This window comes from Dermacentor andersoni, chromosome 3, assembly GCF_023375885.2.
Source record: "Dermacentor andersoni chromosome 3, qqDerAnde1_hic_scaffold, whole genome shotgun sequence".
Classification (NCBI taxonomy): domain Eukaryota; kingdom Metazoa; phylum Arthropoda; class Arachnida; order Ixodida; family Ixodidae; genus Dermacentor; species Dermacentor andersoni.
In genome coordinates this window covers 212,479,590-212,503,412 of record NC_092816.1, presented here as the reverse complement: position 1 = coordinate 212,503,412, position 23,823 = coordinate 212,479,590, and the positions used below count along the sequence as shown (strand labels likewise).

General features: G+C 45.8%; 1 protein-coding gene across 1 annotated transcript in view; it reads left to right on the top strand.

Annotated features, from left to right (window-relative positions):
• Nucleotides 1-23,823, top strand: part of LOC126524711 (uncharacterized) — a 313,342-nt gene that overhangs the window by 153,388 nt on the left and 136,131 nt on the right. The window contains exon 8 of the mRNA XM_050172996.3: nucleotides 7,591-7,823. Within this exon, the coding sequence (XP_050028953.2) occupies nucleotides 7,591-7,823 (233 nt within the window). The remainder of the gene's footprint in view (nucleotides 1-7,590; nucleotides 7,824-23,823) is intronic.

Below are 23,823 nucleotides of genomic sequence, written 5' to 3'. Positions count from 1 at the left end.
TCGTAACGCCGCGTGACAGACAGGTGAAGTGGGTATGGTCCAAGACGGTTTTTGACAAATCGTGGTGGGCTGATTGCAGAATTGGAGAAGAAAAGTTTGGAATAGTTTTGCATTATAGCGTCTATGGTTGCCCCATCTGGAACCCTTATAAAGTATCTGTCATTAACACCCTTGAATCAATTAAAAAAAAGCAATCCGTTTCATATGCCGTCGTTGTGACCGGGACTTCTCACCGTCATCTCAGCTTGTGGCACTAGGTTTACAAACCCTGTCCGAGCGACGTGATCTTGAATGCCTTAAATTGTTTTATAATCTAATTAACACTCGACGCTACTCATTAAAGAACAACTATCTGTCTCCTGATAAATTGAACCCTACTAGGAATAACCACAAACTTAACCTTGCACCATTTCAACCGTGTACTAACCTATTTAAATATAGCTTCTTTCCTCGTACATTTGAAAAATGAAACCCCGAGGTGAAACTAGGCCGCTACCTTTAGAGGAATTTTTGTATAAATTAACTTGATTCATGTTGTGTTTATTATGCTGATCTAATCTTTTATTTTCAAGTTACGTTACTTAAGGCATTGATGTTGATTTGTGCTGAAGAATGTACAAACGCATTCCTGACATAGCCCAATGTGGCTGCAGTAAGTGAAAATAAGTAAATAAGTAAAAATCAGAATTTGCCTGTGAACCTGTGATTGTACGTATGTAGTGTTTTCAACCGAGTTCTACACCGACCGTCGGACCAACTTGGTTCTCTGGGTATGTGACTGTGGGCATGTGCCACTCGCAAATTAGCTCTTTCACGCCAATTCAGCAAGTTAGTTCTGCGAAAGCCCGCGAAGGGAAGGAAGGTTCATGAAATAAAATATTGTAATCCACATGTATATTGCATGAAGCTACAACGAATACACATAAGTATTTCTGAAAAAGAAATTCTTGTAGTTCAAAAAAAATTGTATCAGTCCATGGATCCAACCTGAGACCAGCGCCTTTCGAGGCTGCCCACTCTACCATCCGAGCTAACCGGGACACCAGATCGCAGCGCTAATCAGCCACTAAAAGCACAGAAACACTGAATATGGCAAACACCTGTGCGGAAGCCAAAACGTTTAAGGTTCATGAAGTCAGTCAGTCAAGAACTTAATTGAGGTCCTGAGGAGTATCAAGCCATTGGAGATCCCAAGCGGGGAATTCCTCCGGCCGAAACCGTAGGCGATGCCCAAGTCGGGACGGGAACGTGGTGACGCTCCGCCAACTCTTGGGCCCTCTGGACAGCCTTGAGTTGGAGTTTGAGGTACGGGCGTTTGAGGGCTTCTTCCCATTCGGGCTCACTGGAGAGAGGGCCCTTTGGTAACGCGGTACATTGCCATAGCATGTACGAGAGTGAGCAGTAAAGTTCTGGGCAGCCTGGGCAATTTGCCGGAATGTCTGAGTTGTAGTGACTTAGCAGGCCTCGTGACGGGTACGAGTCCGTTTGTAGCATTCGAAACGCGGCCGCCTGCGCGCGTTCGAGTTTGGCATGCGGGAGCGCGTATTTGATTCTGCCTTTTCGACAGTGTGAGGTGATTTCTTTGTAAGTGAGTAGCGGGTCATTAAACTGAATGTCCAGCACCTCTGAGGCCGTGGGACCGTCGCGGCGGGCAAGTTCTCACGCACGGTCATGGGCCGTTTCATTGATGTTAGCTTTTTGCAGGTGAATGTGTTTCCCCATGTGAGCTGGGAACCAGGAGAGGCACCGTTCGCTCTCTTTTGAGCTCGCTAGTAGTATACGCACTACTTCTTTAGATACGTTGCCGCATTCGTAGGCCTGAATAGCGGCACGCAAGTCCGTGAAGACATGAGTAAATGTGGGGTCTGCCATGGCGATGGCTACGCCTATTTGTTCTGCTTTAGCGCTGGTGCTCGTTTTAACCGATGCGGATGATCGTAACTTTCCGTTGCCGTCCATGACTGCTATCGTGAAAGTGGATGTGCTGCCGTACTGGGCCGCGCCCACAAATGCGGTCGCTTCACGATCCGCGTCGATGCGGTCGAGAATCGTGCGGGCGCGGGCCCGGCGCCTACCCACGTTGTGTTGTGGGTGGACGTTTCTGGGAAACGGTGAGGCTTTGTATTTGTCTCTAATTTCGCTCTGTAGGGTAACCGCGTGCTCGAGATAGGGAGAAGGGGAGACATTGGCTTCGTTTAGAATTAGTCTACCGGCTTTGGACGAGGATAGGCGGAGTATTTGTGCCATAGTCTGAGCCTCGATCACTTCGTCGATGTTGTTGTGGATGCCTAGCTGATCAACCTTTGCTGTACTTGCTCTTTGTGGAATGCCCATAACATGTTTGATGCTCATGCGCACAAGTGTGGTTAGTTTCGTCTTTTCTATTTTCGTCCAGTATGGGCAGAGGCGACGCAATTAATGCAGCTCATAAGGAAGACGTGGTATACGCGCAGAAGGTTATCTTCACAGAGACCCTTCCTGCCCCCCGAGACTCTGTGGATGAGCCTGATCATGTTTTCGGTTTTGGCATTTAAGTGTTTGATTGTTTGTCCGTGTCATCCGGTTGCTTCGATTGGGAGCCCAAGAATGCGTATGTGGTTGACTCGCAGAATCTGTTGTCCGTCTCTTGTGTGTAGTGCGATCGGAAGTTCGTCTAGAGGAGTTAGGTAGCGGACTCCTTGGCAAGATTTGTGAAATAGTAAGAGTTCCGATTTCTTGGAGGATAGTTTCATTCCTGTGTCTAGTAGGTACTCTTCCGTGGCATCTAGGGCAGACTGTAATGCCTGCTCCATGTCAGCCAGGGAGCCTCCTGGGCTCCAGATGATAATGTCATCTGCGTATAGAGCGCAGTTTACGTTTGGGATGTTTCGTAGTTTGTCTGCGAGTCCCTTCATCACTATATTAAATAGTAATGGAGAGATGACTGAGCCTTGCGGTGTTCCGACGGAGCCCAGCGTGTAGTGGTCTGACTTAAGTTGTGAGACTTGCAGTTGGGCTTCTCTGTCTTTTAGGAAGGAGCCTACGTACTCCTGAAATCTCTGGCGGAGGCCGAGGTCTGCCACTGACTCCAGTACAAAGTGGTGCGAGACGGTGTCGAATGCTTTCGTGAGATCGAGGGCGAGGATTCCTCGCACGTCTCTTGTTTTAGCGTTGAAGATGTGTCTATTTAGGAATAACATGACACCTTGGGTGGATAGGTGGGATAGGATGTTGTGTGGGAGGAGTTCGTGTTCCTCAATGTACCCTGACACTCGGTTTTGAATGACGTGCTCGGCTACTTTACCCACGCATGAAGTAAGGAAGGTGGGGCGTAAATTGTGGAGGTTACGTGATTTGCCAGGTTTTGGGATGAGCACCGCCGTGGCAGTGCGCCATTGCGTTGTTACCTCTCCTGTTTCCCACACGTGGGTTATGTCTTTCTTGAGCAATGTAATGGCTTGGTCGTCTAAGTTACGTAGCAGTCGATTGCTTACCCCGTCGGGTCCTGACGCCGACCTGCTGTTTAGGTTGTGTTGTGCCTGTCGGACTTCTGCTTCCGTGAAGGAAAGCGTGGTTCATGAAAAGGAAATTATCATTAACGGATATGTAAAATAGGAACGCGTGGTTCATGAAAAGAAAATTATCATTAACCGATATCTAGCATAGAGCCACAAGGTCGCGCTGCAATCTGTTAGCCTCCTTTTTCGCTCAAATGGTAGGGCAACAGACCTGCAAAGGCATTTGTTCGGGGACATCAGCGCCAATTTTTCTTTAACTGCGAAATCCGCACGGGTCTGCTTTGTAGCTCATCAGATGGCAATTTCTTCAGCCAACTTGCGTTGAAATTAGAATTAGAAAAAACATTCGAAAAAATAATAAAAAGCTTATGCGTTGCTGCGTGGAATCATGCCCGTGCCACATATAATCAGGAAATATTTTCTCTATATACACCGTTTCTTCATAGGCGCCACCATGCATGGATGGATGGATGTTATGAGCGTCCTTTTGGAACGGAGCGGTGGGTTGCGCCACCAAGCTCTTGTTATTATACTGCCTAATGTCCTATCTAGGTTAAACAACTAAAAAGAGGAAAAAGCACTATGAACTGGCACAAATAAATTTTCTTATCCCCTATTGCGAACTCTGCTTTTGTACGTCTCCGTTTTTTGTCGTTTCCCTACCATATTGCTACGCAGTGCCGCCATCTATGGGCAGTCGGCACGCTGGCTTGGGCGAGCGCCCCGTTTTTCACGGCAGGTACACGCTCGGTGGTAGTTTCTGGCGTTTGGTTTCGCGCTCGGGCGGTCTGTTTAGTATGACGTGCCGTCTTCACGTGGAAAACGGTTCTTTGAGACGTACTGAAGTGGTTTAGGTCGGTATAACCTGACTTTCTGCTGGCGTTAAGGCGGACGGAGCAGGCAGCGCGATGTGTGCGCGCATGTTTGAGCCTAAAATCATCCTCGGAGGTCAATTGTGAATTTCTTATAATTACATTCACTAATGTGACCTTATTGCAGTATTATCCTCTGGTTCTAAGCAGCGGTTTGGGAGCAATGAAACATACGCGATAATCGTAACAGCGTGGGAACCGTTCTGCTACGGCAGTCCTGAGATGTGCTGTTATACTTTGACAAGCGTTCAAACTGTTATCTGCAGATTATATTGCCGCATATACCCTGGTGTAGTATGCACGCTGAATGAAGATCCAGGCGTTTGCACATTTCGAAACGTAAGCGGCGACGCGCGAAGCCGAGACGAACCTCGTTATTTAAGTCCCCTTGCTGGGTCGCACCATGTGGCATTACCCCCTCTTCAAAAAAAAAAAAAAAGAAGGAAAACATACATAAGCTTGACATGAGAGCGCCGAAATGGCCTAGGACGAACACATAGGCTATAATCACAATCACTGTGGTGTGCGATATAGTCACAAGGCACTGAGGGACGAGCAACAACAAAAACTAACCTAAGCGGCTGAAAACGTTGAATATTAGGGGCTATAGTACTGTTTCAACCACACTAGGTGCCCAATCTCAGATTGCGGTTGTCGAGGTCGGGGAGTCTGGCTTCCGTCAGGAAGGACTTCGTAATCCACGTCACTAATTCGCTGCAACACTCTGTAAGGTCCGAAGTAGCGGCTCAAAAGCTTCTCCGATAGTCCTTTTCGGCGCACAGGAGTCCTGGCCAAAACTTGATCACCAGGTTGGAACTCGACTTCTCCACGGAAGAAATTGTAATGGTGCGCATAGATGCTCTATTGTTTCTTTATCTGCACTCGGGCAAGCTGACGGGCTTGTTCCGCGCCTTGAACGAAGAGTTCGGCATCTTGGGTGAGGTGCATGTGATCGATGTTGTCGTACGGCAGCATTGCTTCTAACATAGTCTGCACTACACGGCCGTAAACGAGGTAAAACGTCGTGAAGCGTGTTGTTTCTTGCATAGCAGTGTTATAGGCAAACATTACGTAAGAGAGTATCTCGTCCCACGTCTTGTGCTGTAGGTCTACGTGCATAGCATGTCAGTCATCGTTTTGTTCAGTCGTTCGGCCAAGCCGTTTGTCTGCGGATGATAGGGAGTGATCCTTCGATGGGTCGTGCAGCTCAGTTTAAAAACGTCTTCAATGAGCTGTGCTGGAAAGGGTTTACCTCGGTCTGTGATGATGTGCGATGGGGCGCCACGCCGTAGGACGATGCTCTGTATGAAAAACTGGGAAACCTCGGAAGCTGTGCCTCGAGGCAGCGCCTTCGTCTCAGCATACCGCGTTAAATATTCTGTGGTGACGATTATCCACCTGTTGCCAGAAGATGACAGTGGAAACGGGCCCAGAAGATCCATGCCGACCTGGTCGAAAGGTTTGCCAGGTGGTTCAATCGGATTCGACAATCCCGCAGGCTTCACTGCTGGCGAATTTCGGCGCTGGCATTCACGGCAGGCTTGGACGCATGGCTTAACACACTCGGCAAGTTTCGGCGAGTAGTAGGATTTGCGCACACTATCAAGCGTTCGCGTAAAACTCAAATGGCCAGACGGAGGCTCGTCATGGCACGCGAACAAAACTTCGGCACGTAGGTCTGCTGGAACGACCAAAGGGTAGGTCTTGTTGGTGGCAGCGGAGTTCTTATACAAGACGCCATGTCGTAAACAAAAAGAAGGCAATCTTTGAGCGATATGCCGGGGTATTGATGGGTTTTGTCTTTCCAGATGTTCGAATATAGGCCGTAGTGCGTCGTCTGCGCGGTGCCGTGTCGACAGATGAGTGACGCTTGCGGCCCCAAGGAGAGCGCCATCGTCCTCAATATCTTGGTCGGTAATGTAGATAGGGGCGCGTGAGAGTGCGTCAGCGTCTTCGTGTATGCGGCCCGACTTGTACACGATGGTCACGTCGCACTCCTGCAAACGTAGACTCCACCGTGCCAGTCGTCCAAAAGGGTCCCGCAGATTTTCAAGCCAGCATAATAAGTGATGATCGGTTACAACTTTGAATGGGCGGCCGTAGAGGTGAGGTCGAAATTTGGCCAGCGCCCATACGACGGCAAGACACCCTTTCTCCGTGGTGGTGTAGCTGGTCTCTGCAGTCGATGATGTTCGACTTGCGTAGGCGATCACTCATTCAATATCTTCCTACCGTTGTACATGCACCGCACCAAGACCAACGTTACTGGCGTCTTATGAACTTCCGTGTCCGCATCCTCGTCAAAGGGGGCCAAAACTGGTGCTGACACCAGACGCTGTCGAAGCTCGGTGAAAGCAGAGTCTTGCTCTGTGGCCCAGACGAACGATACATGACAACGATGCAGACAAGAAAAGCGTCCATGCCATGGATGCTTTCTATCTTGCACCCTCTCCTGCTGGGGCTATTGTTCGCAGTATAGTACCGAGTAGAAATAAATGAATAAATTAAGGAAGAATTAAAGCACAGTTAACTAAGATATACTTAATAGGCAGTCGAACCCACAATCTTTAGTGAGAGTCGAACCCATGACCTTTGGAGTTATAAGGGGAAGTTAAGTAGGGTACATTTAATTAAGCTGGAGTTACCAAAGGCACTCGAACCCTCGACTTTTGCTGGGTGCCGAACCGTCGACCTTTCGTGGGAGCGGAACACACGACCTTGCGCTGTGCGCACCTTGTGATGAGCACCGTTGCTCACGTGAAGTCGCAGCGCTGCTGTTGACGTGCCGCTCGAGTCACTTGACTCCGCCAGTGGCGCCACTGGACGTCGCCGTGCTTCTGCTGACGTGGCGACTCGAGTCACGAGGTCGCAATGCTTTCGTATTCATCCACGGTAACTAAGTGCCCCTTGAATTTTTAAAGTAAAGCGGCACATAATTTTCTCGTGTCCTTTCTCGGTAAATACTTTTGTTCTGCCGACTCCCCCTTTAGAAAAGCAATTCTTTTTAATCTAAAACCCAACCAGCGTCCCTGCAGCGGGGAAGAGTAGACCCCGACGAAAGTTGTAAAAACTATGGTGGCCGCTCTGGTACCGTACATCAAGGACGTGCTTGGCCAGAGGCCTATCAGGAGGCGCGGACTTCGTTCCTTTATGACTATTAATTGTTATTTCTCTCCCTGCATACGGGTGCGTGTTAATCGCCATGTCGCACTATTCCGCAGGGCTGCCTGGCGTCGTCAGCAGGTGGCCGACTTGGGCCCTTGGCTCGAGCTCGCGTGCGCTTCGCCTCATGGCTCGTGCTCGTGGTGGTGGCCGGCGCATGCGCCTTGGTGTGCTTGGCCAGCTCAGTGTGGGACGTGCGCAGTTTCATGCAGTACCGCACGACTGTGTTGTTCGAACAGCAGTCGCTCTCTGGAATCGCATTCCCCGCCATGACCATCTGCAATGAGAACGGGTACGCAATATCAGCCGTGTTGTCAGTTACCTGCAAATATCCGAGAGTGCTACTTACCAGGGCCCTTCGATACTTTTCATCTGGTCATCAAACTTCCCCGAAAGCTTCATATAGGGACAGAAAGTGGTACCAGATGCACTGGCGTAAGTAGGTGAACAATTTGCCGCGCCAGTGGCCGGGCTGCGCTATCACGCAAATCTTTCACGAGGAAAGATGTCTCTCCCACACTTATTTCAGCGTGCTTGTAGAGTGAACATGCAACGCGAACTTTTGGCAAAGTAATTTGTTGTGCGATGCGTTCGTGTTTAAATTATGTACGGTGCCATTTTATGATTGACGTCGACCCCCTTACCCTTAGTAGCCTTCCTTGCACAAACTGGTTCGTTCGGCTGTGTCTATTTGCGCATTATCTAGTTAATTCGCTGGATAAGTCAGTTCTATTTGGTTAGCTAGTGCAGTGTGTTAGTCATTAGTTGATTACTTAGTAAGTTGCATCTCTGTAAGGTGCCTTGTGGATGTCTCGTGCTGAAGATGCCCTCTCGGTGAGCGCATATTTCACCCCTCATCTTTTAAGAGGTTCAATACATACAAGCATTTGTCTAGCAAACCAGATTTTTTTTCAAGGGAATTTTCCACGTCTCAGTAATTTCTCTCGTCGTATTCGAGTGCTGATTGCCGTGTTATAGTTTGTTAACGAAGCTTTCCCTCAAGTCTAAATATTTTAAGGCAGTTTTCCTAGCCTCTAAAGCCGCTCGAGTTCGCTCTTCTCCTTGAGCGGCCATTTTTCCTAGAAAGTATGCCTTCCAACTACTCCGCCCTTAAACTGGCTCTCTCAACTACTACACGCAGAGACAAAGAAACAGCGCGCGCATTAGATCCCATAGATGAGATGAATATTTACAATTAGTATTAGGGTTATAATTATATTCGAGTGCTGATTGCCGTGCTATCGTTTGCTAACGAAGCTTTCCCTCAAGTCTAAATATTTTAAGGCAGTTTGTCGTGTGCGTATCATGGCTACGCACGCTTATATCGCATTCCGTTTCTCTACCACGGCTGCGCTTTAAAACCACGGCGCTGCAGTTTTTTGCTTTTCTTTTCTTTCTTCTTCTCCGCCCTTAAACTGGCTCTCTCAACTACTACACGCAGAGACAAAGAAACAGCGCGCGCATTAGATCCCATAGATGAGATGAATATTTACAATTAGTATTAGGGTTATAATTATATTCGAGTGCTGATTGCCGTGCTATCGTTTGCTAACAAAGCTTTCCCTCAAGTCTAAATATTTTAAGGCAGTTTGTCGTGTGCGTATCATGGCTACGCACGCTTATATCGCATTCCGTTTCTCTACCACGGGTGTGCTTTAAAACCACGGCGCTGCAGTTTTTTTGCTTTTCTCTTCTTTCTTCTTCTCCGCCCTTAAACTGGCTCTCTTAACTGTACTACACGCAGAGACAAAGAAACAGCGCGCGAATGCGATCCCATAGATGAGATGAATATATAGATATATATATATATATATATATATATATATATATATATATATATATATATATATATATATATATATATATATATATATATATAGATAGATAGAAAACTATCAGTCATAGCTCTCGTAGTATAGCCCTCTGGGCCGTTTCCTTTTTTTTTCGAAAGTAGTCCTATTAGGGTTATTATAATTACACGAAGGTACTTCGCCCTCATCAACAGCAGTCCTTGGTATAGTTATTCTGGCGGCTAGCTTCCCACGCTATGCGTGCCGCCATCGCACCTGGTTAAGCTTTTCCTAGACGCTAGAACTATGCTTTGTCCGCGCAACCTTGAGCGATCGGAAAGCGCGTTTCCCCCTCTTGGCCGGCGGAGAAGGGATGCTTCGTTCCGGCCGCGAAGCTCTCCACATCTCTGTAAGGTGCCTTGTGGATGTCTCGTGCTGAAGATGCCCTCTCGGTGAGCGCATATTTCACCCCTCATATTTTAAGAGGTTCAATACATACAAGCATTTGTCTAGCAAACCAGATTTTTTTTCAAGGGAATTTTCCACGTCTCAGTAATTTCTCTCGTCGTATTCGAGTGCTGATTGCCGTGTTATAGTTTGTTAACGAAGCTTTCCCTCAAGTCTAAATATTTTAAGGCAGTTTTCCTAGCCTCTAAAGCCGCTCGAGTTCGCTCTTCTCCTTGAGCGGCCATTTTTCCTAGAAAGTATGCCTTCCAACTACTCCGCCCTTAAACTGGCTCTCTCAACTACTACACGCAGAGACAAAGAAACAGCGCGCGCATTAGATCCCATAGATGAGATGAATATTTACAATTAGTATTAGGGTTATAATTATATTCGAGTGCTGATTGCCGTGCTATCGTTTGCTAACGAAGCTTTCCCTCAAGTCTAAATATTTTAAGGCAGTTTGTCGTGTGCGTATCATGGCTACGCACGCTTATATCGCATTCCGTTTCTCTACCACGGGTGCGCTTTAAAACCACGGCGCTGCAGTTTCTGCTTTTCTCTTCTTTCTTCTTCTCCGCCCTTAAACTGGCTCTCTCAACTACTACACGCAGAGACAAAGAAACAGCGCGCGCATTAGATCCCATAGATGAGATGAATATTTACAATTAGTATTAGGGTTATAATTATATTCGAGTGCTGATTGCCGTGCTATCGTTTGCTAACGAAGCTTTCCCTCAAGTCTAAATATTTTAAGGCAGTTTGTCGTGTGCGTATCATGGCTACGCACGCTTATATCGCATTCCGTTTCTCTACCACGGGTGCGCTTTAAAACCACGGCGCTGCAGTTTTTTGCTTTTCTCTTCTTTCTTCTTCTCCGCCCTTAAACTGGCTCTCTTAACTGTACTACACGCAGAGACAAAGAAACAGCGCGCGAATGCGATCCCATAGATGAGATGAATATATATATATATATATATATATATATATATATATATATAGAAAACTATCAGTCATAGCTCTCGTAGTATAGCCCTCTGGGCCGTTTCCTTTTTTTTCGAAAGTAGTCCTATTAGGGTTATTATATTTACACGAAGGTACTTCGCCCTCATCAACAGCAGTCCTTGGTATAGTTATTCTGGCGGCTAGCTTCCCACGCTATGCGTGCCGCCATCGCACCTGGTTAAGCTTTTCCTAGACGCTAGAACTATGCTTTGTCCGCGCAACCTTGAGCGATCGGAAAGCGCGTTTCCCCCTCTTGGCCGGCGGAGAAGGGATGCTTCGTTCCGGCCGCGAAGCTCTCCACATCTCTGTAAGGTGCCTTGTGGATGTCTCGTGCTGAAGATGCCCTCTCGGTGAGCGCATATTTCACCCCTCATATTTTAAGAGGTTCAATACATACAAGCATTTGTCTAGCAAACCAGATTTTTTTTCAAGGGAATTTTCCACGTCTCAGTAATTTCTCTCGTCGTATTCGAGTGCTGATTGCCGTGTTATAGTTTGTTAACGAAGCTTTCCCTCAAGTCTAAATATTTTAAGGCAGTTTTCCTAGCCTCTAAAGCCGCTCGAGTTCGCTCTTCTCCTTGAGCGGCCATTTTTCCTAGAAAGTATGCCTTCCAACTACTCCGCCCTTAAACTGGCTCTCTCAACTACTACACGCAGAGACAAAGAAACAGCGCGCGCATTAGATCCCATAGATGAGATGAATATTTACAATTAGTATTAGGGTTATAATTATATTCGAGTGCTGATTGCCGTGCTATCGTTTGCTAACGAAGCTTTCCCTCAAGTCTAAATATTTTAAGGCAGTTTGTCGTGTGCGTATCATGGCTACGCACGCTTATATCGCATTCCGTTTCTCTACCACGGCTGCGCTTTAAAACCACGGCGCTGCAGTTTTTTGCTTTTCTTTTCTTTCTTCTTCTCCGCCCTTAAACTGGCTCTCTCAACTACTACACGCAGAGACAAAGAAACAGCGCGCGCATTAGATCCCATAGATGAGATGAATATTTACAATTAGTATTAGGGTTATAATTATATTCGAGTGCTGATTGCCGTGCTATCGTTTGCTAACGAAGCTTTCCCTCAAGTCTAAATATTTTAAGGCAGTTTGTCGTGTGCGTATCATGGCTACGCACGCTTATATCGCATTCCGTTTCTCTACCACGGGTGCGCTTTAAAACCACGGCGCTGCAGTTTCTGCTTTTCTCTTCTTTCTTCTTCTCCGCCCTTAAACTGGCTCTCTCAACTACTACACGCAGAGACAAAGAAACAGCGCGCGCATTAGATCCCATAGATGAGATGAATATTTACAATTAGTATTAGGGTTATAATTATATTCGAGTGCTGATTGCCGTGCTATCGTTTGCTAACGAAGCTTTCCCTCAAGTCTAAATATTTTAAGGCAGTTTGTCGTGTGCGTATCATGGCTACGCACGCTTATATCGCATTCCGTTTCTCTACCACGGGTGCGCTTTAAAACCACGGCGCTGCAGTTTTTTGCTTTTCTCTTCTTTCTTCTTCTCCGCCCTTAAACTGGCTCTCTTAACTGTACTACACGCAGAGACAAAGAAACAGCGCGCGAATGCGATCCCATAGATGAGATGAATATATATATATATATATATATATATATATATATATAGAAAACTATCAGTCATAGCTCTCGTAGTATAGCCCTCTGGGCCGTTTCCTTTTTTTTCGAAAGTAGTCCTATTAGGGTTATTATAATTACACGAAGGTACTTCGCCCTCATCAACAGCAGTCCTTGGTATAGTTATTCTGGCGGCTAGCTTCCCACGCTATGCGTGCCGCCATCGCACCTGGTTAAGCTTTTCCTAGACGCTAGAGCTATGCTTTGTCCGCGCAACCTTGAGCGATCGGAAAGCGCGTTTCCCCCTCTTGGCCGGCGGAGAAGGGATGCTTCGTTCCGGCCGCGAAGCTCTCCACATCTCTGTAAGGTGCCTTGTGGATGTCTCGTGCTGAAGATGCCCTCTCGGTGAGCGCATATTTCACCCCTCATCTTTTAAGAGGTTCAATACATACAAGCATTTGTCTCGCAAACCAGATTTTTTTTTCAAGGGGATTTTCCACGTCTCAGTAATTTCTCTCGTCGTATTCGAGTGCTGATTGCCGTGTTATAGTTTGTTAACGAAGCTTTCCCTCAAGTCTAAATATTTTAAGGCAGTTTTCCTAGCCTCTAAAGCCGCTCGAGTTCGCTCTTCTCCTCGAGCGGCCATTTTTCCTAGAAAGTATGCCTTCCAACTACTAACAAACCGACTATCGCGGACAACATGAGTCTCTTTCCACGTAAGTGTGAGGCTCGGAGGAGGAACTGGGGCGCTTGAAAGTAGCCTGGGGCCTGACGAACCAACCGACTGAGCTATCGTTCCGGGCAACATCGAAGGGTCACGAGTTCAAATCACCTGTTATGTTCCTTTTTTTTTTTCCGCCCCTTTTTCTTTCTTTTTTTTTCTTTCTTTTAATGTCTTTTCCTTTATTTTATCACTGTACGGGAACCCTCCTAAAAAGAAAAAGAAAAGAAAGATATATATCTTCAAATATGTATGGCCTCACACTCACATGTGCAGGTCATAAGTACCAGGTTCTCTAGCCGAGTGCCATCCATGCGGTATAACCGAGCTCAGATTGGTCCACCTTGACTGACCAAGTAGGGCACCACTGTAGGTTAAATGAGGCGTACAACTCCTGCGGGACCCGCCGTGGTTGCTCAGTGGTTATGGTGTTAGACTGCTGAGCACGAGGTCGCGGGATCGGACCCCGACCACGGCGGCCGCATTTCGATGGGGGCGAAATGCGAAAACACCCGTGTACTTAGAATTAAGTGCACGTTAAAGAACCCCAGGTGGTCGAAATTTTCGGAGTCCTCCACTACGGCGTGCATAATCAGAAAGTGGTTTTGTCACGTAAAACCCCATAAATTAATTTTTAATTTAACTTCTACGGGGACGGTAGAGTATCCGTCTCCAGTGCAAGAGGACCGTGATTCAAACCCCGGTGCCGAGCTATTCTCCACCGGAAAATACAAAAAAAAAAACCGTGTGTTGAGAAAATTGCACAAACAGGCCTGGAGTGCGGCCTGATCCCGGTGACCAGAACCGGTAACGCACTCTCTCACCAGAGCAGGATTGGCCACCCTGGTGCAGTACTTGGCCACAACCTCCTATATGAATACAACAATCGAACCCCGGCCCTCAGTCCCCAGCAGCCGCGAAGCAACTGACCACGGCGGCGGTCAGATCTGTGACGCTGCAGAGGGTGCTAAGAATACCTGGCTCCGGACAGGCCGCCATTGGAATCTGAACCTGGCAACGTTTAACGTTAGAACGCTATCTAGTGAGGCGAGTCTAGCAGTGTTATTGGAGGAATTAGAGGGTAGTAAATGGGATATAATAGGGCTCAGTGAGGTTAGGAGGACAAAAGAAGCATATACAGTGCTAAAAAGCGGGCATGTACTGTGTTACCGGGGCTTAGCGGAGAGACGAGAACTAGGAGTCGGATTCCTGATTAATAAGGAAATAGCTGGTAACATACAGGAATTCTATAGCATTAACGAGAGGGTGGCATGTCTTGTTGTGAAACTTAATAAGAGGTACAAAATGAAGGTTGTACAGGTCTACGCTCCTACATCTAGTCATGATGACCAGGAAGTCGAAAGCTTTTATGAAGACGTAGAATCGGCGATGGGTAAAGTCAAAACAAAATACACTATACTGATGGGCGACTTCAATGCCAGGGTAGGCAAGAAGCAGGCTGGAGACAAGTCAGTGGGGGAATATGGCATAGGCTCTAGGAATAGCAGAGGAGAATTATTAGTAGAGTTTGCAGAACAGAATAATATGCGTATAATGAATACCTTTTTCCGCAAGCGGGTTAGCCGAAAGTGGACGTGGAGGAGCCCAAATGGTGAGACTAGAAATGAAATCGACTTCATACTCTGCGCGAACCCTGGCATCATTCAAGATGTAGACGTGCTCGGCAAGGTACGCTGCAGTGACCACAGGATGGTAAGAACTCGAATTAGCCTAGACTTGAGGAGGGAACGAAAGAAACTGGTACACAAGAAGCCAATCAATGAGTTAGCGGTAAGAGGGAAACTAGAGGAATTCCGGATCAAACTACAGAACAGGTATTCGGCTTTAACTCAGGAAGAGGACCTTAGTGTTGAAGCAATGAACGACAATCTCATGGGCATCATCAAGGAGTGCGCAATAGAAGTCGGTGGTAACGCCGTTAGACAGGAAACCAGTAAGCTATCGCAGGAGACGAAAGATCTGATCAAGAAACGCCAATGTATGAAAGCCTCTAATCCTACAGCTAGAATAGAACTGGCAGAACTTTCTAAGTTAATCAACAAGCGTAAGACAGCGGACATCAGGAACTATAATATGGATAGAATTGAACAGGCTCTCAGGAAAGGAGGAAGCCTAAAAACAGTGAAGAAGAAACTAGGAATAGGCAAGAATCAGATGTGTGCGTTAAGAGACAAAGCCGGCAATATCGTTACTAATATGGACGAGATAGTTCAAGTGGCTGAGGAGTTCTATAGAGATTTATACAGTACCAGTGGCACCCACGACGATAGTGGAAGAGAGAATAGCCTAGAGGAATTCGAAATCCCACAGGTAACGCCAGAAGAAGTAAAGAAAGCCTTAGGAGCTATGCAAAGGGGGAAGGCAGCTGGGGAGGATCAGGTAACAGCAGATTTGTTGAAGGATGGTGGTCAGATTGTTCTAGAGAAACTGGCCACCCTGTATACGCAATGCCTCATAACCTCGAGCGTACCGGAATCTTGGAAGAACGCTAACATAATCCTAATCCATAAGAAAGGGGACGCCAAAGACTTGAAAAATTATAGACCGATCAGCTTACTGTCCGTTGCCTACAAAGTATTTACTAAGGTAATCGCAAATAGAATCAGGAACACCTTAGACTTCTGTCAACCAAAGGACCAGGCAGGATTCCGTAAAGGCTACTCAACAATAGACCATATTCACACTATCAATCAAGTGATAGAGAAATGTGCAGAATATAACCAACCCTTATATATAGCTTTCATTGATTACGAGAAAGCGTTTGATTCAGTCGAAACCTCAGCAGTCATGGAGGCATTACGGAATCAGGGTGTAGATGAGCCATATGTAAAAATACTGGAAGATATCTATAGCGGCTCCACAGCCACCGTAGTCCTCCACAAAGAAAGCAACAAAATCCCTATAAAGAAAGGCGTCAGACAGGGAGATACGATATCTCCAATGCTATTCACAGCATGTTTACAGGAGGTATTCAGAGGCCTGGAGTGGGAAGAATTGGGGATAAAAGTTGATGGAGAATACCTTAGCAACTTGCGATTCGCTGATGATATTGCCTTGCTTAGTAACTCAGGAGACCAATTGCAATGCATGCTCACTGACCTGGAGAGGCAAAGCAGAAGAGTGGGTCTGAAAATTAATCTGCAGAAAACTAAAGTACTGTTTAACAGTCTCGGAAGAGAACAGCAGTTTACGATAGGTAGCGAAACACTGGAAGTGGTAAGGGAATACATCTACTTAGGGCAGGTAGTGACCACGGATCCGGATCATGAGACTGAAATAACCAGAAGAATAAGAATGGGTTGGGGTGCGTTTGGCAGGCATTCTCAAATCATGAACAGTAGGTTGCCACTATCCCTCAAAAGGAAAGTGTACAACAGCTGTGTGTTACCAGTACTCACATATGGGGCAGAAACCTGGAGGCTTACGAAAAGGGTTCTGCTGAAATTGAGAACGACGCAACGAGCTATGGAAAGAAGAATGATGGGTGTAACGTTAAGGGATAGGAAAAGAGCGGATTGGGTGAGGCAACAAACGCGGGTAAACGACATCTTAGTTGAAATCAAGAAAAAGAAATGGGCATGGGCTGGACATGTAATGAGGAGGGAAGATAACCGATGGTCACTAAGAGCTACGGACTGGATTCCAAGAGAAGGGAAGCGTAGCAGGGGGCGGCAGAAAGTTAGGTGGGCAGATGACATTAAGACGTTTGCAGGGACAACATGGTCACAATTAGTACATGACCGGGGCAGTTGGAGAAGTATGGGAGAGGCCTTTGCCCTGCAGTGGGCGTAACTAGGCTGATGATGATGATGATGAAGTTGCTTATACTTGCTTAGTTATTATAGTAAGTAGATTATGAGTGAATAATGTTATTTCAGTTAGATCACTTAGTTAATCAGTTGTTTAGCTTTGGCAGCATGATTAGTTAATTAGTCTTGTTAGTTACTTTATTTGTTTATTTATTTAGTTTCGTTGGTGCATTACTTAGTTATGCAATTAGTTTATGGGTTCGGTTGGTATGGTTACTGTAGTTTGTTACGTTAATTATTATTGCACTTAGTTAAATTATGCACTACTTAGATTATTTACTAAGTTGGTTAGTTAGTCTGACAATTAATTTAGTAATTATCTATTTCTTTGATTGCTTAATCAGTTGGTTAGCTTTTAGTTTACTAATTAGATGATAAGTAGGCGTTCATCATTAGTTGGTAAATAGTTTAGTATTAAGTAGTAATAATTTAGTAACGATTTATTTATTAAATATTAATAAAAAATTCAGTAATTTGGTATTCGTTTAGTAATGAATTGGTTAGCTTTGTTATCTTGAAATGCTGGTTTTACGCACAAATACATAAAAGTGCGACGTAAATTTGCTGTGTAGTTGGTTTATACCGATGTTGTAGTTTTAATTATGGGTTAAGCGAATGTTGCGAAAGCAGTTGAACCTGGAAATTAAACAAAGCGTTGTAGTTGTTTCGAAACTGTTCTCGTTTACGTTTCTTAACAGTGTACAGAGAGAAGGCGTCGATTAGCACGTTGTGTCGACAATATTCGCACTGCGATACATGCAGTTGGCCCTACCGCGATAGTGAGCGTACGCACAGAACGCCTGCGTCTGCTCTAGTCCGCCTTCTACTTGCTCGAGCACCGTGGTGCGTCCATTGCGGGCACTATACGAAGCTCTCCTATAGCGTTACGCCTAAGTTTGATGGCCAGATAAAAGTATTGAAGGACCATGGTACTACTTAGGCAAGATCATGAGTCGTTAGTTTGTGAGTCAATACATTATTTTAGGAGCCGCGTCCAGTACTGTTTCTTCCAAAAGTTCGATTTCGAGGAAACGGGGGCAAGCTTGATAGGAAGCTCCCATAGCGAGCTAATAAAGCCACAGATATATTACATAGGGACACAAGACACAGATACACACTGTGAGAACGTCGCGATTCCGCATTTCGCGCCTGTAGGCCCCAGTCCTGTCCTGCCGCGCCCAAAAGCGCTTAGCCTTAGGAGTCGCTACTGGCCGTGAAACGGGCGTTACCTGCCGTCCCCGCGAACGTGGTCCGTCCTGCAACGAACCTGGGGCCACACGTTACGGGCGCAAATGGGGACGCAAGGCCGGCAGGGCAATGTGGGCCAACTGCCGCGGTTGCTATCCCCGGGCAAGCCTGGCCGTGTGCCGCGGGTGCATTCTGGAGCAGCCACGATGAGGTGATAGCCACAATTGATGGCAGCGCCCGACAGCAGACATGAGTGTACGTCTTGTGCTTGGCTTGTTACATGCGCAGCTAGATCACCTTGCAGTGCCGTACAAACAAGTCAGCACTGAACATGCAGTCCACTTCTAATATCACCTTCTATATTTTTGCTTTCTTTACAAATTCGTAAAAAGCTTTATCATCTGAGTATCTTTTAACTAATGACTTACTTTTCTGAATATTTAGTACTGTAGTCAGGTGGTTTCCATCATTTCAGTATTTTGTACACTGCTAGACAAGAACTCCTGGATGTATAGAGGAAGCAGAAGGAAACCGCCAACCCTATATCCGCAAACCATCTGCCCCTATAGGCAGAGTAGTACGTCAAAAAACTCCTTCGGCAGAACTTCGATCCCGATTACGGGGAACTCTAAGCAATCGAAAGACGCGAGCCATCACTCTTCCGGCCAAGACGGAGCCGAAGGCCGTCACCAGGCAGCCTGTATTAAAGCGTTACATCTCTATTCAAGCTTTAAACCTGCATTTCTACACACAAACGTGTAGGTATTCTCAATTTCTGTAGTGACTATAGGCGAGTGTAGTTCCTTGTCACACAATTCAGCCTTACTCAGTCCGGTTCTTTGGGTTTCTCCGCCTGACTTTATTGCAATTATTCTGCATTAACTGTCATTGTTAACCGAATTAAGGTTATACTTCGCACTTACTGTATGTATTAATGCTATGCATGTTTTTTTTACTGCATCACTGTATTCTGCAGTGCTTTGAACCCTCTCCTGCTTGGACCCTCAAGGTTCGCATTATTGAACAAATAACTAAAATACATAAATAAACACAATGACTCGATCATGCACACTAAGGGCACCGAGGAATAAGTACTCGAAGGCCTCACCGAGATGTACCTGGGAGACGAGCAACAACGGAATGCGCAGCGCACCATCTACACAGCGTACGAGGGGGAAACGAGACCGGATCTAGACTAACCTTTCAACAAGGCGGAAGTCATTACAGCCTCAAGAAAGCTCACGAGCAGCATGACGCCCAGACCGGACAAAATTAACAACTGGGCAATTTGTAACTTGAAAGACGAGGCAAAGGCGATCTCACAAAGATGCCTCATCGAAAGCTCGGAGACCGGCACTATACAGGCCGCCTGGAAATACGCTGACCTGACGATAATCCGAAACCTGGCAAGCCCATCCAGCTACAGAATCTGCGCCCGATCTCCCTCAAGTCGTGCGCGGAGAAAATATTAGAGCACATGGCACACAATCGACTATCTCTCTGCCTGGAAGAAGGGCGGCCCAATGCTATGTTCGATTTCCGGCTTCGCCTGTTAACTCAGGACATTCACATCTATTGAAATCAGTGATCGACAGCCTCCGCAGCCGCTTCGAGTGCCATCCTAGTACTCTACGTGAAAAAGGAATTCGACAACTTCTGGCACGAAACGGTTCTTAACAGCCTACAACATACCATCTGCGAACGAAGGATGAACAACCGCATCTGTGACTCCCTGGTCACCATCCGACCCACACGGTGACCGTAAGCCTGGGGAACCTCAAGAACAAGTGTTCCAAATACTGCATTAAGGAATGCCCAGAGATTGGTGATCTCCTCGTCACTGTTCAATACAGAAATGAAGTGACTACGGGACCTCCTGGAAACAACCAGTGGTATTCGCTACGCAATAAGCGAGGACGGCCTTACCGTGTGTACATGCATTGGATCGACGGGTGAACGACACGATACCCAATAAGAAGCCGTCACCAGATGAAGTGTTACCTACATCTCTGCGGTCTCACGTACTCCCCAGAAAAGTGTATTTTTTATTTATTATTCATTCATACCTCAAGGGTCCAAATCGAACATTACATGCGGGATGAGCACGCAAAAGGCGGAAATGATGATGATGACATAAGAAAGATAAGTCGGAACACTCGGTGGCAGGTCCAAAGCGCACTGTATCGTGGGTGAGTGCTGTTTGTATTGGAAGGCCATTCCAGTCTCGGACAGTTCGAACGAAGAATGGCTGCAAGAAGGTAGTGGTGTAGGCTTGTGGGTAAGATTACCGAGTTCAGATGGTCTGTTCGACAAACAGGATGAGCCAGCTGGATCAGCTGGCCATCACGAGGTATGGAATAAAAAAAAAACGGTGATAGAAGCATAAGCGAGAGATGCGACAACGAGAGGCGATAGGTCTAGTTTAGTCTTTCTTGTGTATTTGTTCCTCAAATGCCCCTGGAGAGAGGTTTTACATGAGCGGTGGGCAGCTACACAGAAGAAGGTCTTCGATGGCACTCTTGAACTGAGTCGCACGGGAGTGGTGCGCCGTTTCTTCAGGCAGATCATTCCAGTCTCTCGCAGTACGTGGGAAAAACGGATGCAGATAGGATGATGTTCGCGCATGGGGGGGGGGGGGGAGGTATACTGACTGTGAATGTTTACTCCGGGATAAACGCGGTGAGCGCGCGATATGACGCCGTTATTAATCGGGGCATGATAAAACTTGTGATACAGAATGAGCCTGGACACTTGACCTCTTGTTTCTAGACTGGAAAGATTCGCATTAGATTTTAGCCTGTGACACTAGTATATGAAGAATAGCCATGGGAGATAAATCGGGCTGTGTAGTTTTGGGCAGATTGAACCATGTTAGAAGCATGGTTCAATCATTGAGCATTGATTGCATGTTCATTGATATTGGCCATTGATCAGCATGATGGTCCCAAATTGAGCATGCGCATTCAGGGTTTGGCCTTACGACAGATTTGAAGGCAAGAGTTTTTACCGAAGGAGGCGCAAATTTCTGATTTCGCCGAAGAAAGCCTAACGTGCGGTTAGCCTCGTTAATTTTAGCGATGTGAGACGACCATGAAAGATCCTGTGTTAAAATAAGTCCCAGTTATTTATCACACCTCAAAGATGATATTACTTAGTTACGTAAGAAATATGGGTGTGCTACATAAGAATGCTTATAGTGGAAAGAGAATAATGAGGTTTTATTTATATTTAATGACATTACCATGTCTTACACCATTCTTCAACTGTTTGTAAGTCATGCTGTAGGCCATGGATATCTGAGCTATTGTTAATGGGTCGGTAAATAACACAGTCGTCGACAAATAAGCCTATGTTAGAAGATATATCATTAGGAAGATCAATAATGTAGATTGAGAAGAGAAGGGGGCCAAGAAGAGAACCTTGAGGAACACCAGAAACTGCAGGAGACAGAGGAGATGAAAAGTTATTTGCAAGAACGAGCTGTTGCCGGCGGGTCAGAGAACTGCGCAACCGATTATAAATTAGGGGATTGATATTCAGGACATAAACTTTCAAGACGGCTTTGTGGAACCTTATCAAAAGCTTTCGCGAAGTCTAAAGACAATGAGTCTACGGGTACAATAAGGTCTTATTGAGAACTGATGTCATTTATAAAGAGTGCAAGTTGAGTATCGTAAGATAAATTCTTAAAGGGACACTAAAGAGAAAAATGATTTCTTCTGGATCAGTAAATTGCCTCTCTACTGCACCAAAAACACCACTCTTACCACGATAAGACGCTTGGTAAGCCAGAAAAAGCGCAAGAGAGAAAGACGGGTAGCGACGCCCCAGTTCCCGCACGTGGTCGCTGTGACGCCATGGATTTTGATGGCATCTTCTAGGGCCTACTTAATTATATAGCCGTACAGACTGACTACATTGTGTTCTGAAGAAACCAAGTATTCAACATGGGAAGTTTCGAGAACCTTTACTCAGCCGACGGGGCCCAAATGCGAAAACATACTTTGGAATCCCTGACGTCACACTGACGCACCGGCGTCGGGGTAATGGCGCGAAATTCAAATACTGATACTTCGACCTTCATTTTTTTTTCTAATAATCAAACTATAATTTTGAAATGACTGCGTACAGTGTTCTCAAACAATGCTTTATTAGTGTAAACTGATTTGTTGTTTTGCTTTAGTGTCCCTTTAAGAAATCCGTGCTGCTTATGATGAAAAAGTTAGAAATTAGAAATCTCATGATGTGGGATAATATTACATGCTCCATCAGTTTGAAAGAAACACTGGTAATGGAAAATGGCTGGTAGTCAAGACATGACGTCGAAGAAGCTTTTTTGGGGACTGGAATGATCTCGCCTGTCTTTCAGTCCTGCGGCACCACTGCAGACGAGAGTGGCTGTTGAAAAATGTGTGATAAAATGACGCTATTCACATCGTTTATATCTTTAAGCACTTTCGCGTGGATGTCGTCAATACCAGACGATGAAGTTAGCTTCAAATATTCTATTATTAGCTTTGAAACGCTTGTGTGATATGAGTAATCTGAAAGAACAAATCTAGCGGCACAGTTCTGAACAGATTCAAGGGCTTTAGTGAGATTAGTTTCGTAAGGGTGAAAGATAACACATGCCTGTTCAAATTTTGGTCGCACGACTGTGTTATAGGCAACTGATTTCACGGCTGGTTGGGCCATGAAGAAACTACGGCGAAGGTAACCAAGAATTTTGTTAGCTGAAATAATTATGGGGCTTACATGATTTCTCTAAGAGAAATCTTTGGAGAGGTGAATTCCTTAGTGCATGGCGGAGTCGGTGGTAGCTATAGGACAGTTATTAATCTTGTAGGCAGGGGGAAGCAGTTAGGTAGACGATGGAGTGAAATATGTACAGTCTTACTAATGTTCAGGGATATGAGCCTCGTAGCACATCAGTCTTGAATATGAAAAAGATCCTCCTAAAAGGGAGAGACTTCAGCGACGTTATTACCAGGGCGGTACAGGACACAATCATCCACGAAAATACGTATTACAGCAATTACAGTAAATGGCAGGTAAATAATGTAGATTAAAAATAGGAGTGGAGCAAGAACAGTGCCCTGAGGTGCACCAGACAGAACGGAGGAAACGGAAGACGTAAGCTTTTTAGCATATACTAACTTCTTTCGGTTAGTCAAAAAACACTGAATCCAGTCAAGTACAAGTGGGTGGGTGTTTAGGTGTGATAACTTTAGCGAAACACGAGGATGTGGAACCTTATCGAAAGCCGTTTCGAAATCTAAAAGCCGGGCATCACTTGGAATCTTATGGTCGAGGTTTAAAGGAATAATGAATAAATAAAGCTAACTGCGTTTCACGTGAGTGATCTTTCCGGAAGTCATGGCTGCTGATTAAGGTTAAAGAACTGCACTGAAGTCAGGAAGTTAGCAACATGAGAGTAGATGACGTGTTCCACAATTTTGGAGCATACGCTGGTGAGTGAAATGCGATGGTAGTCACCTGGGGAAGACCTATCACCTTTCTTGAAGACTGGAATGACCTTCCCTGTTTTCCAGTCTCTTGGAACAGTGCCTGTGTCAAGTTATTGCTGAAAAATGATACAGAGGATTGAACTGCACACATGCTTCGTATTTTTTAACAGTTTGGCATTAATACCGTCTATCCCACAGGATGACGAGCACTTCAGGCCATATATAACAATAACGTTGCCTTCTGGCCTAAAATCAATG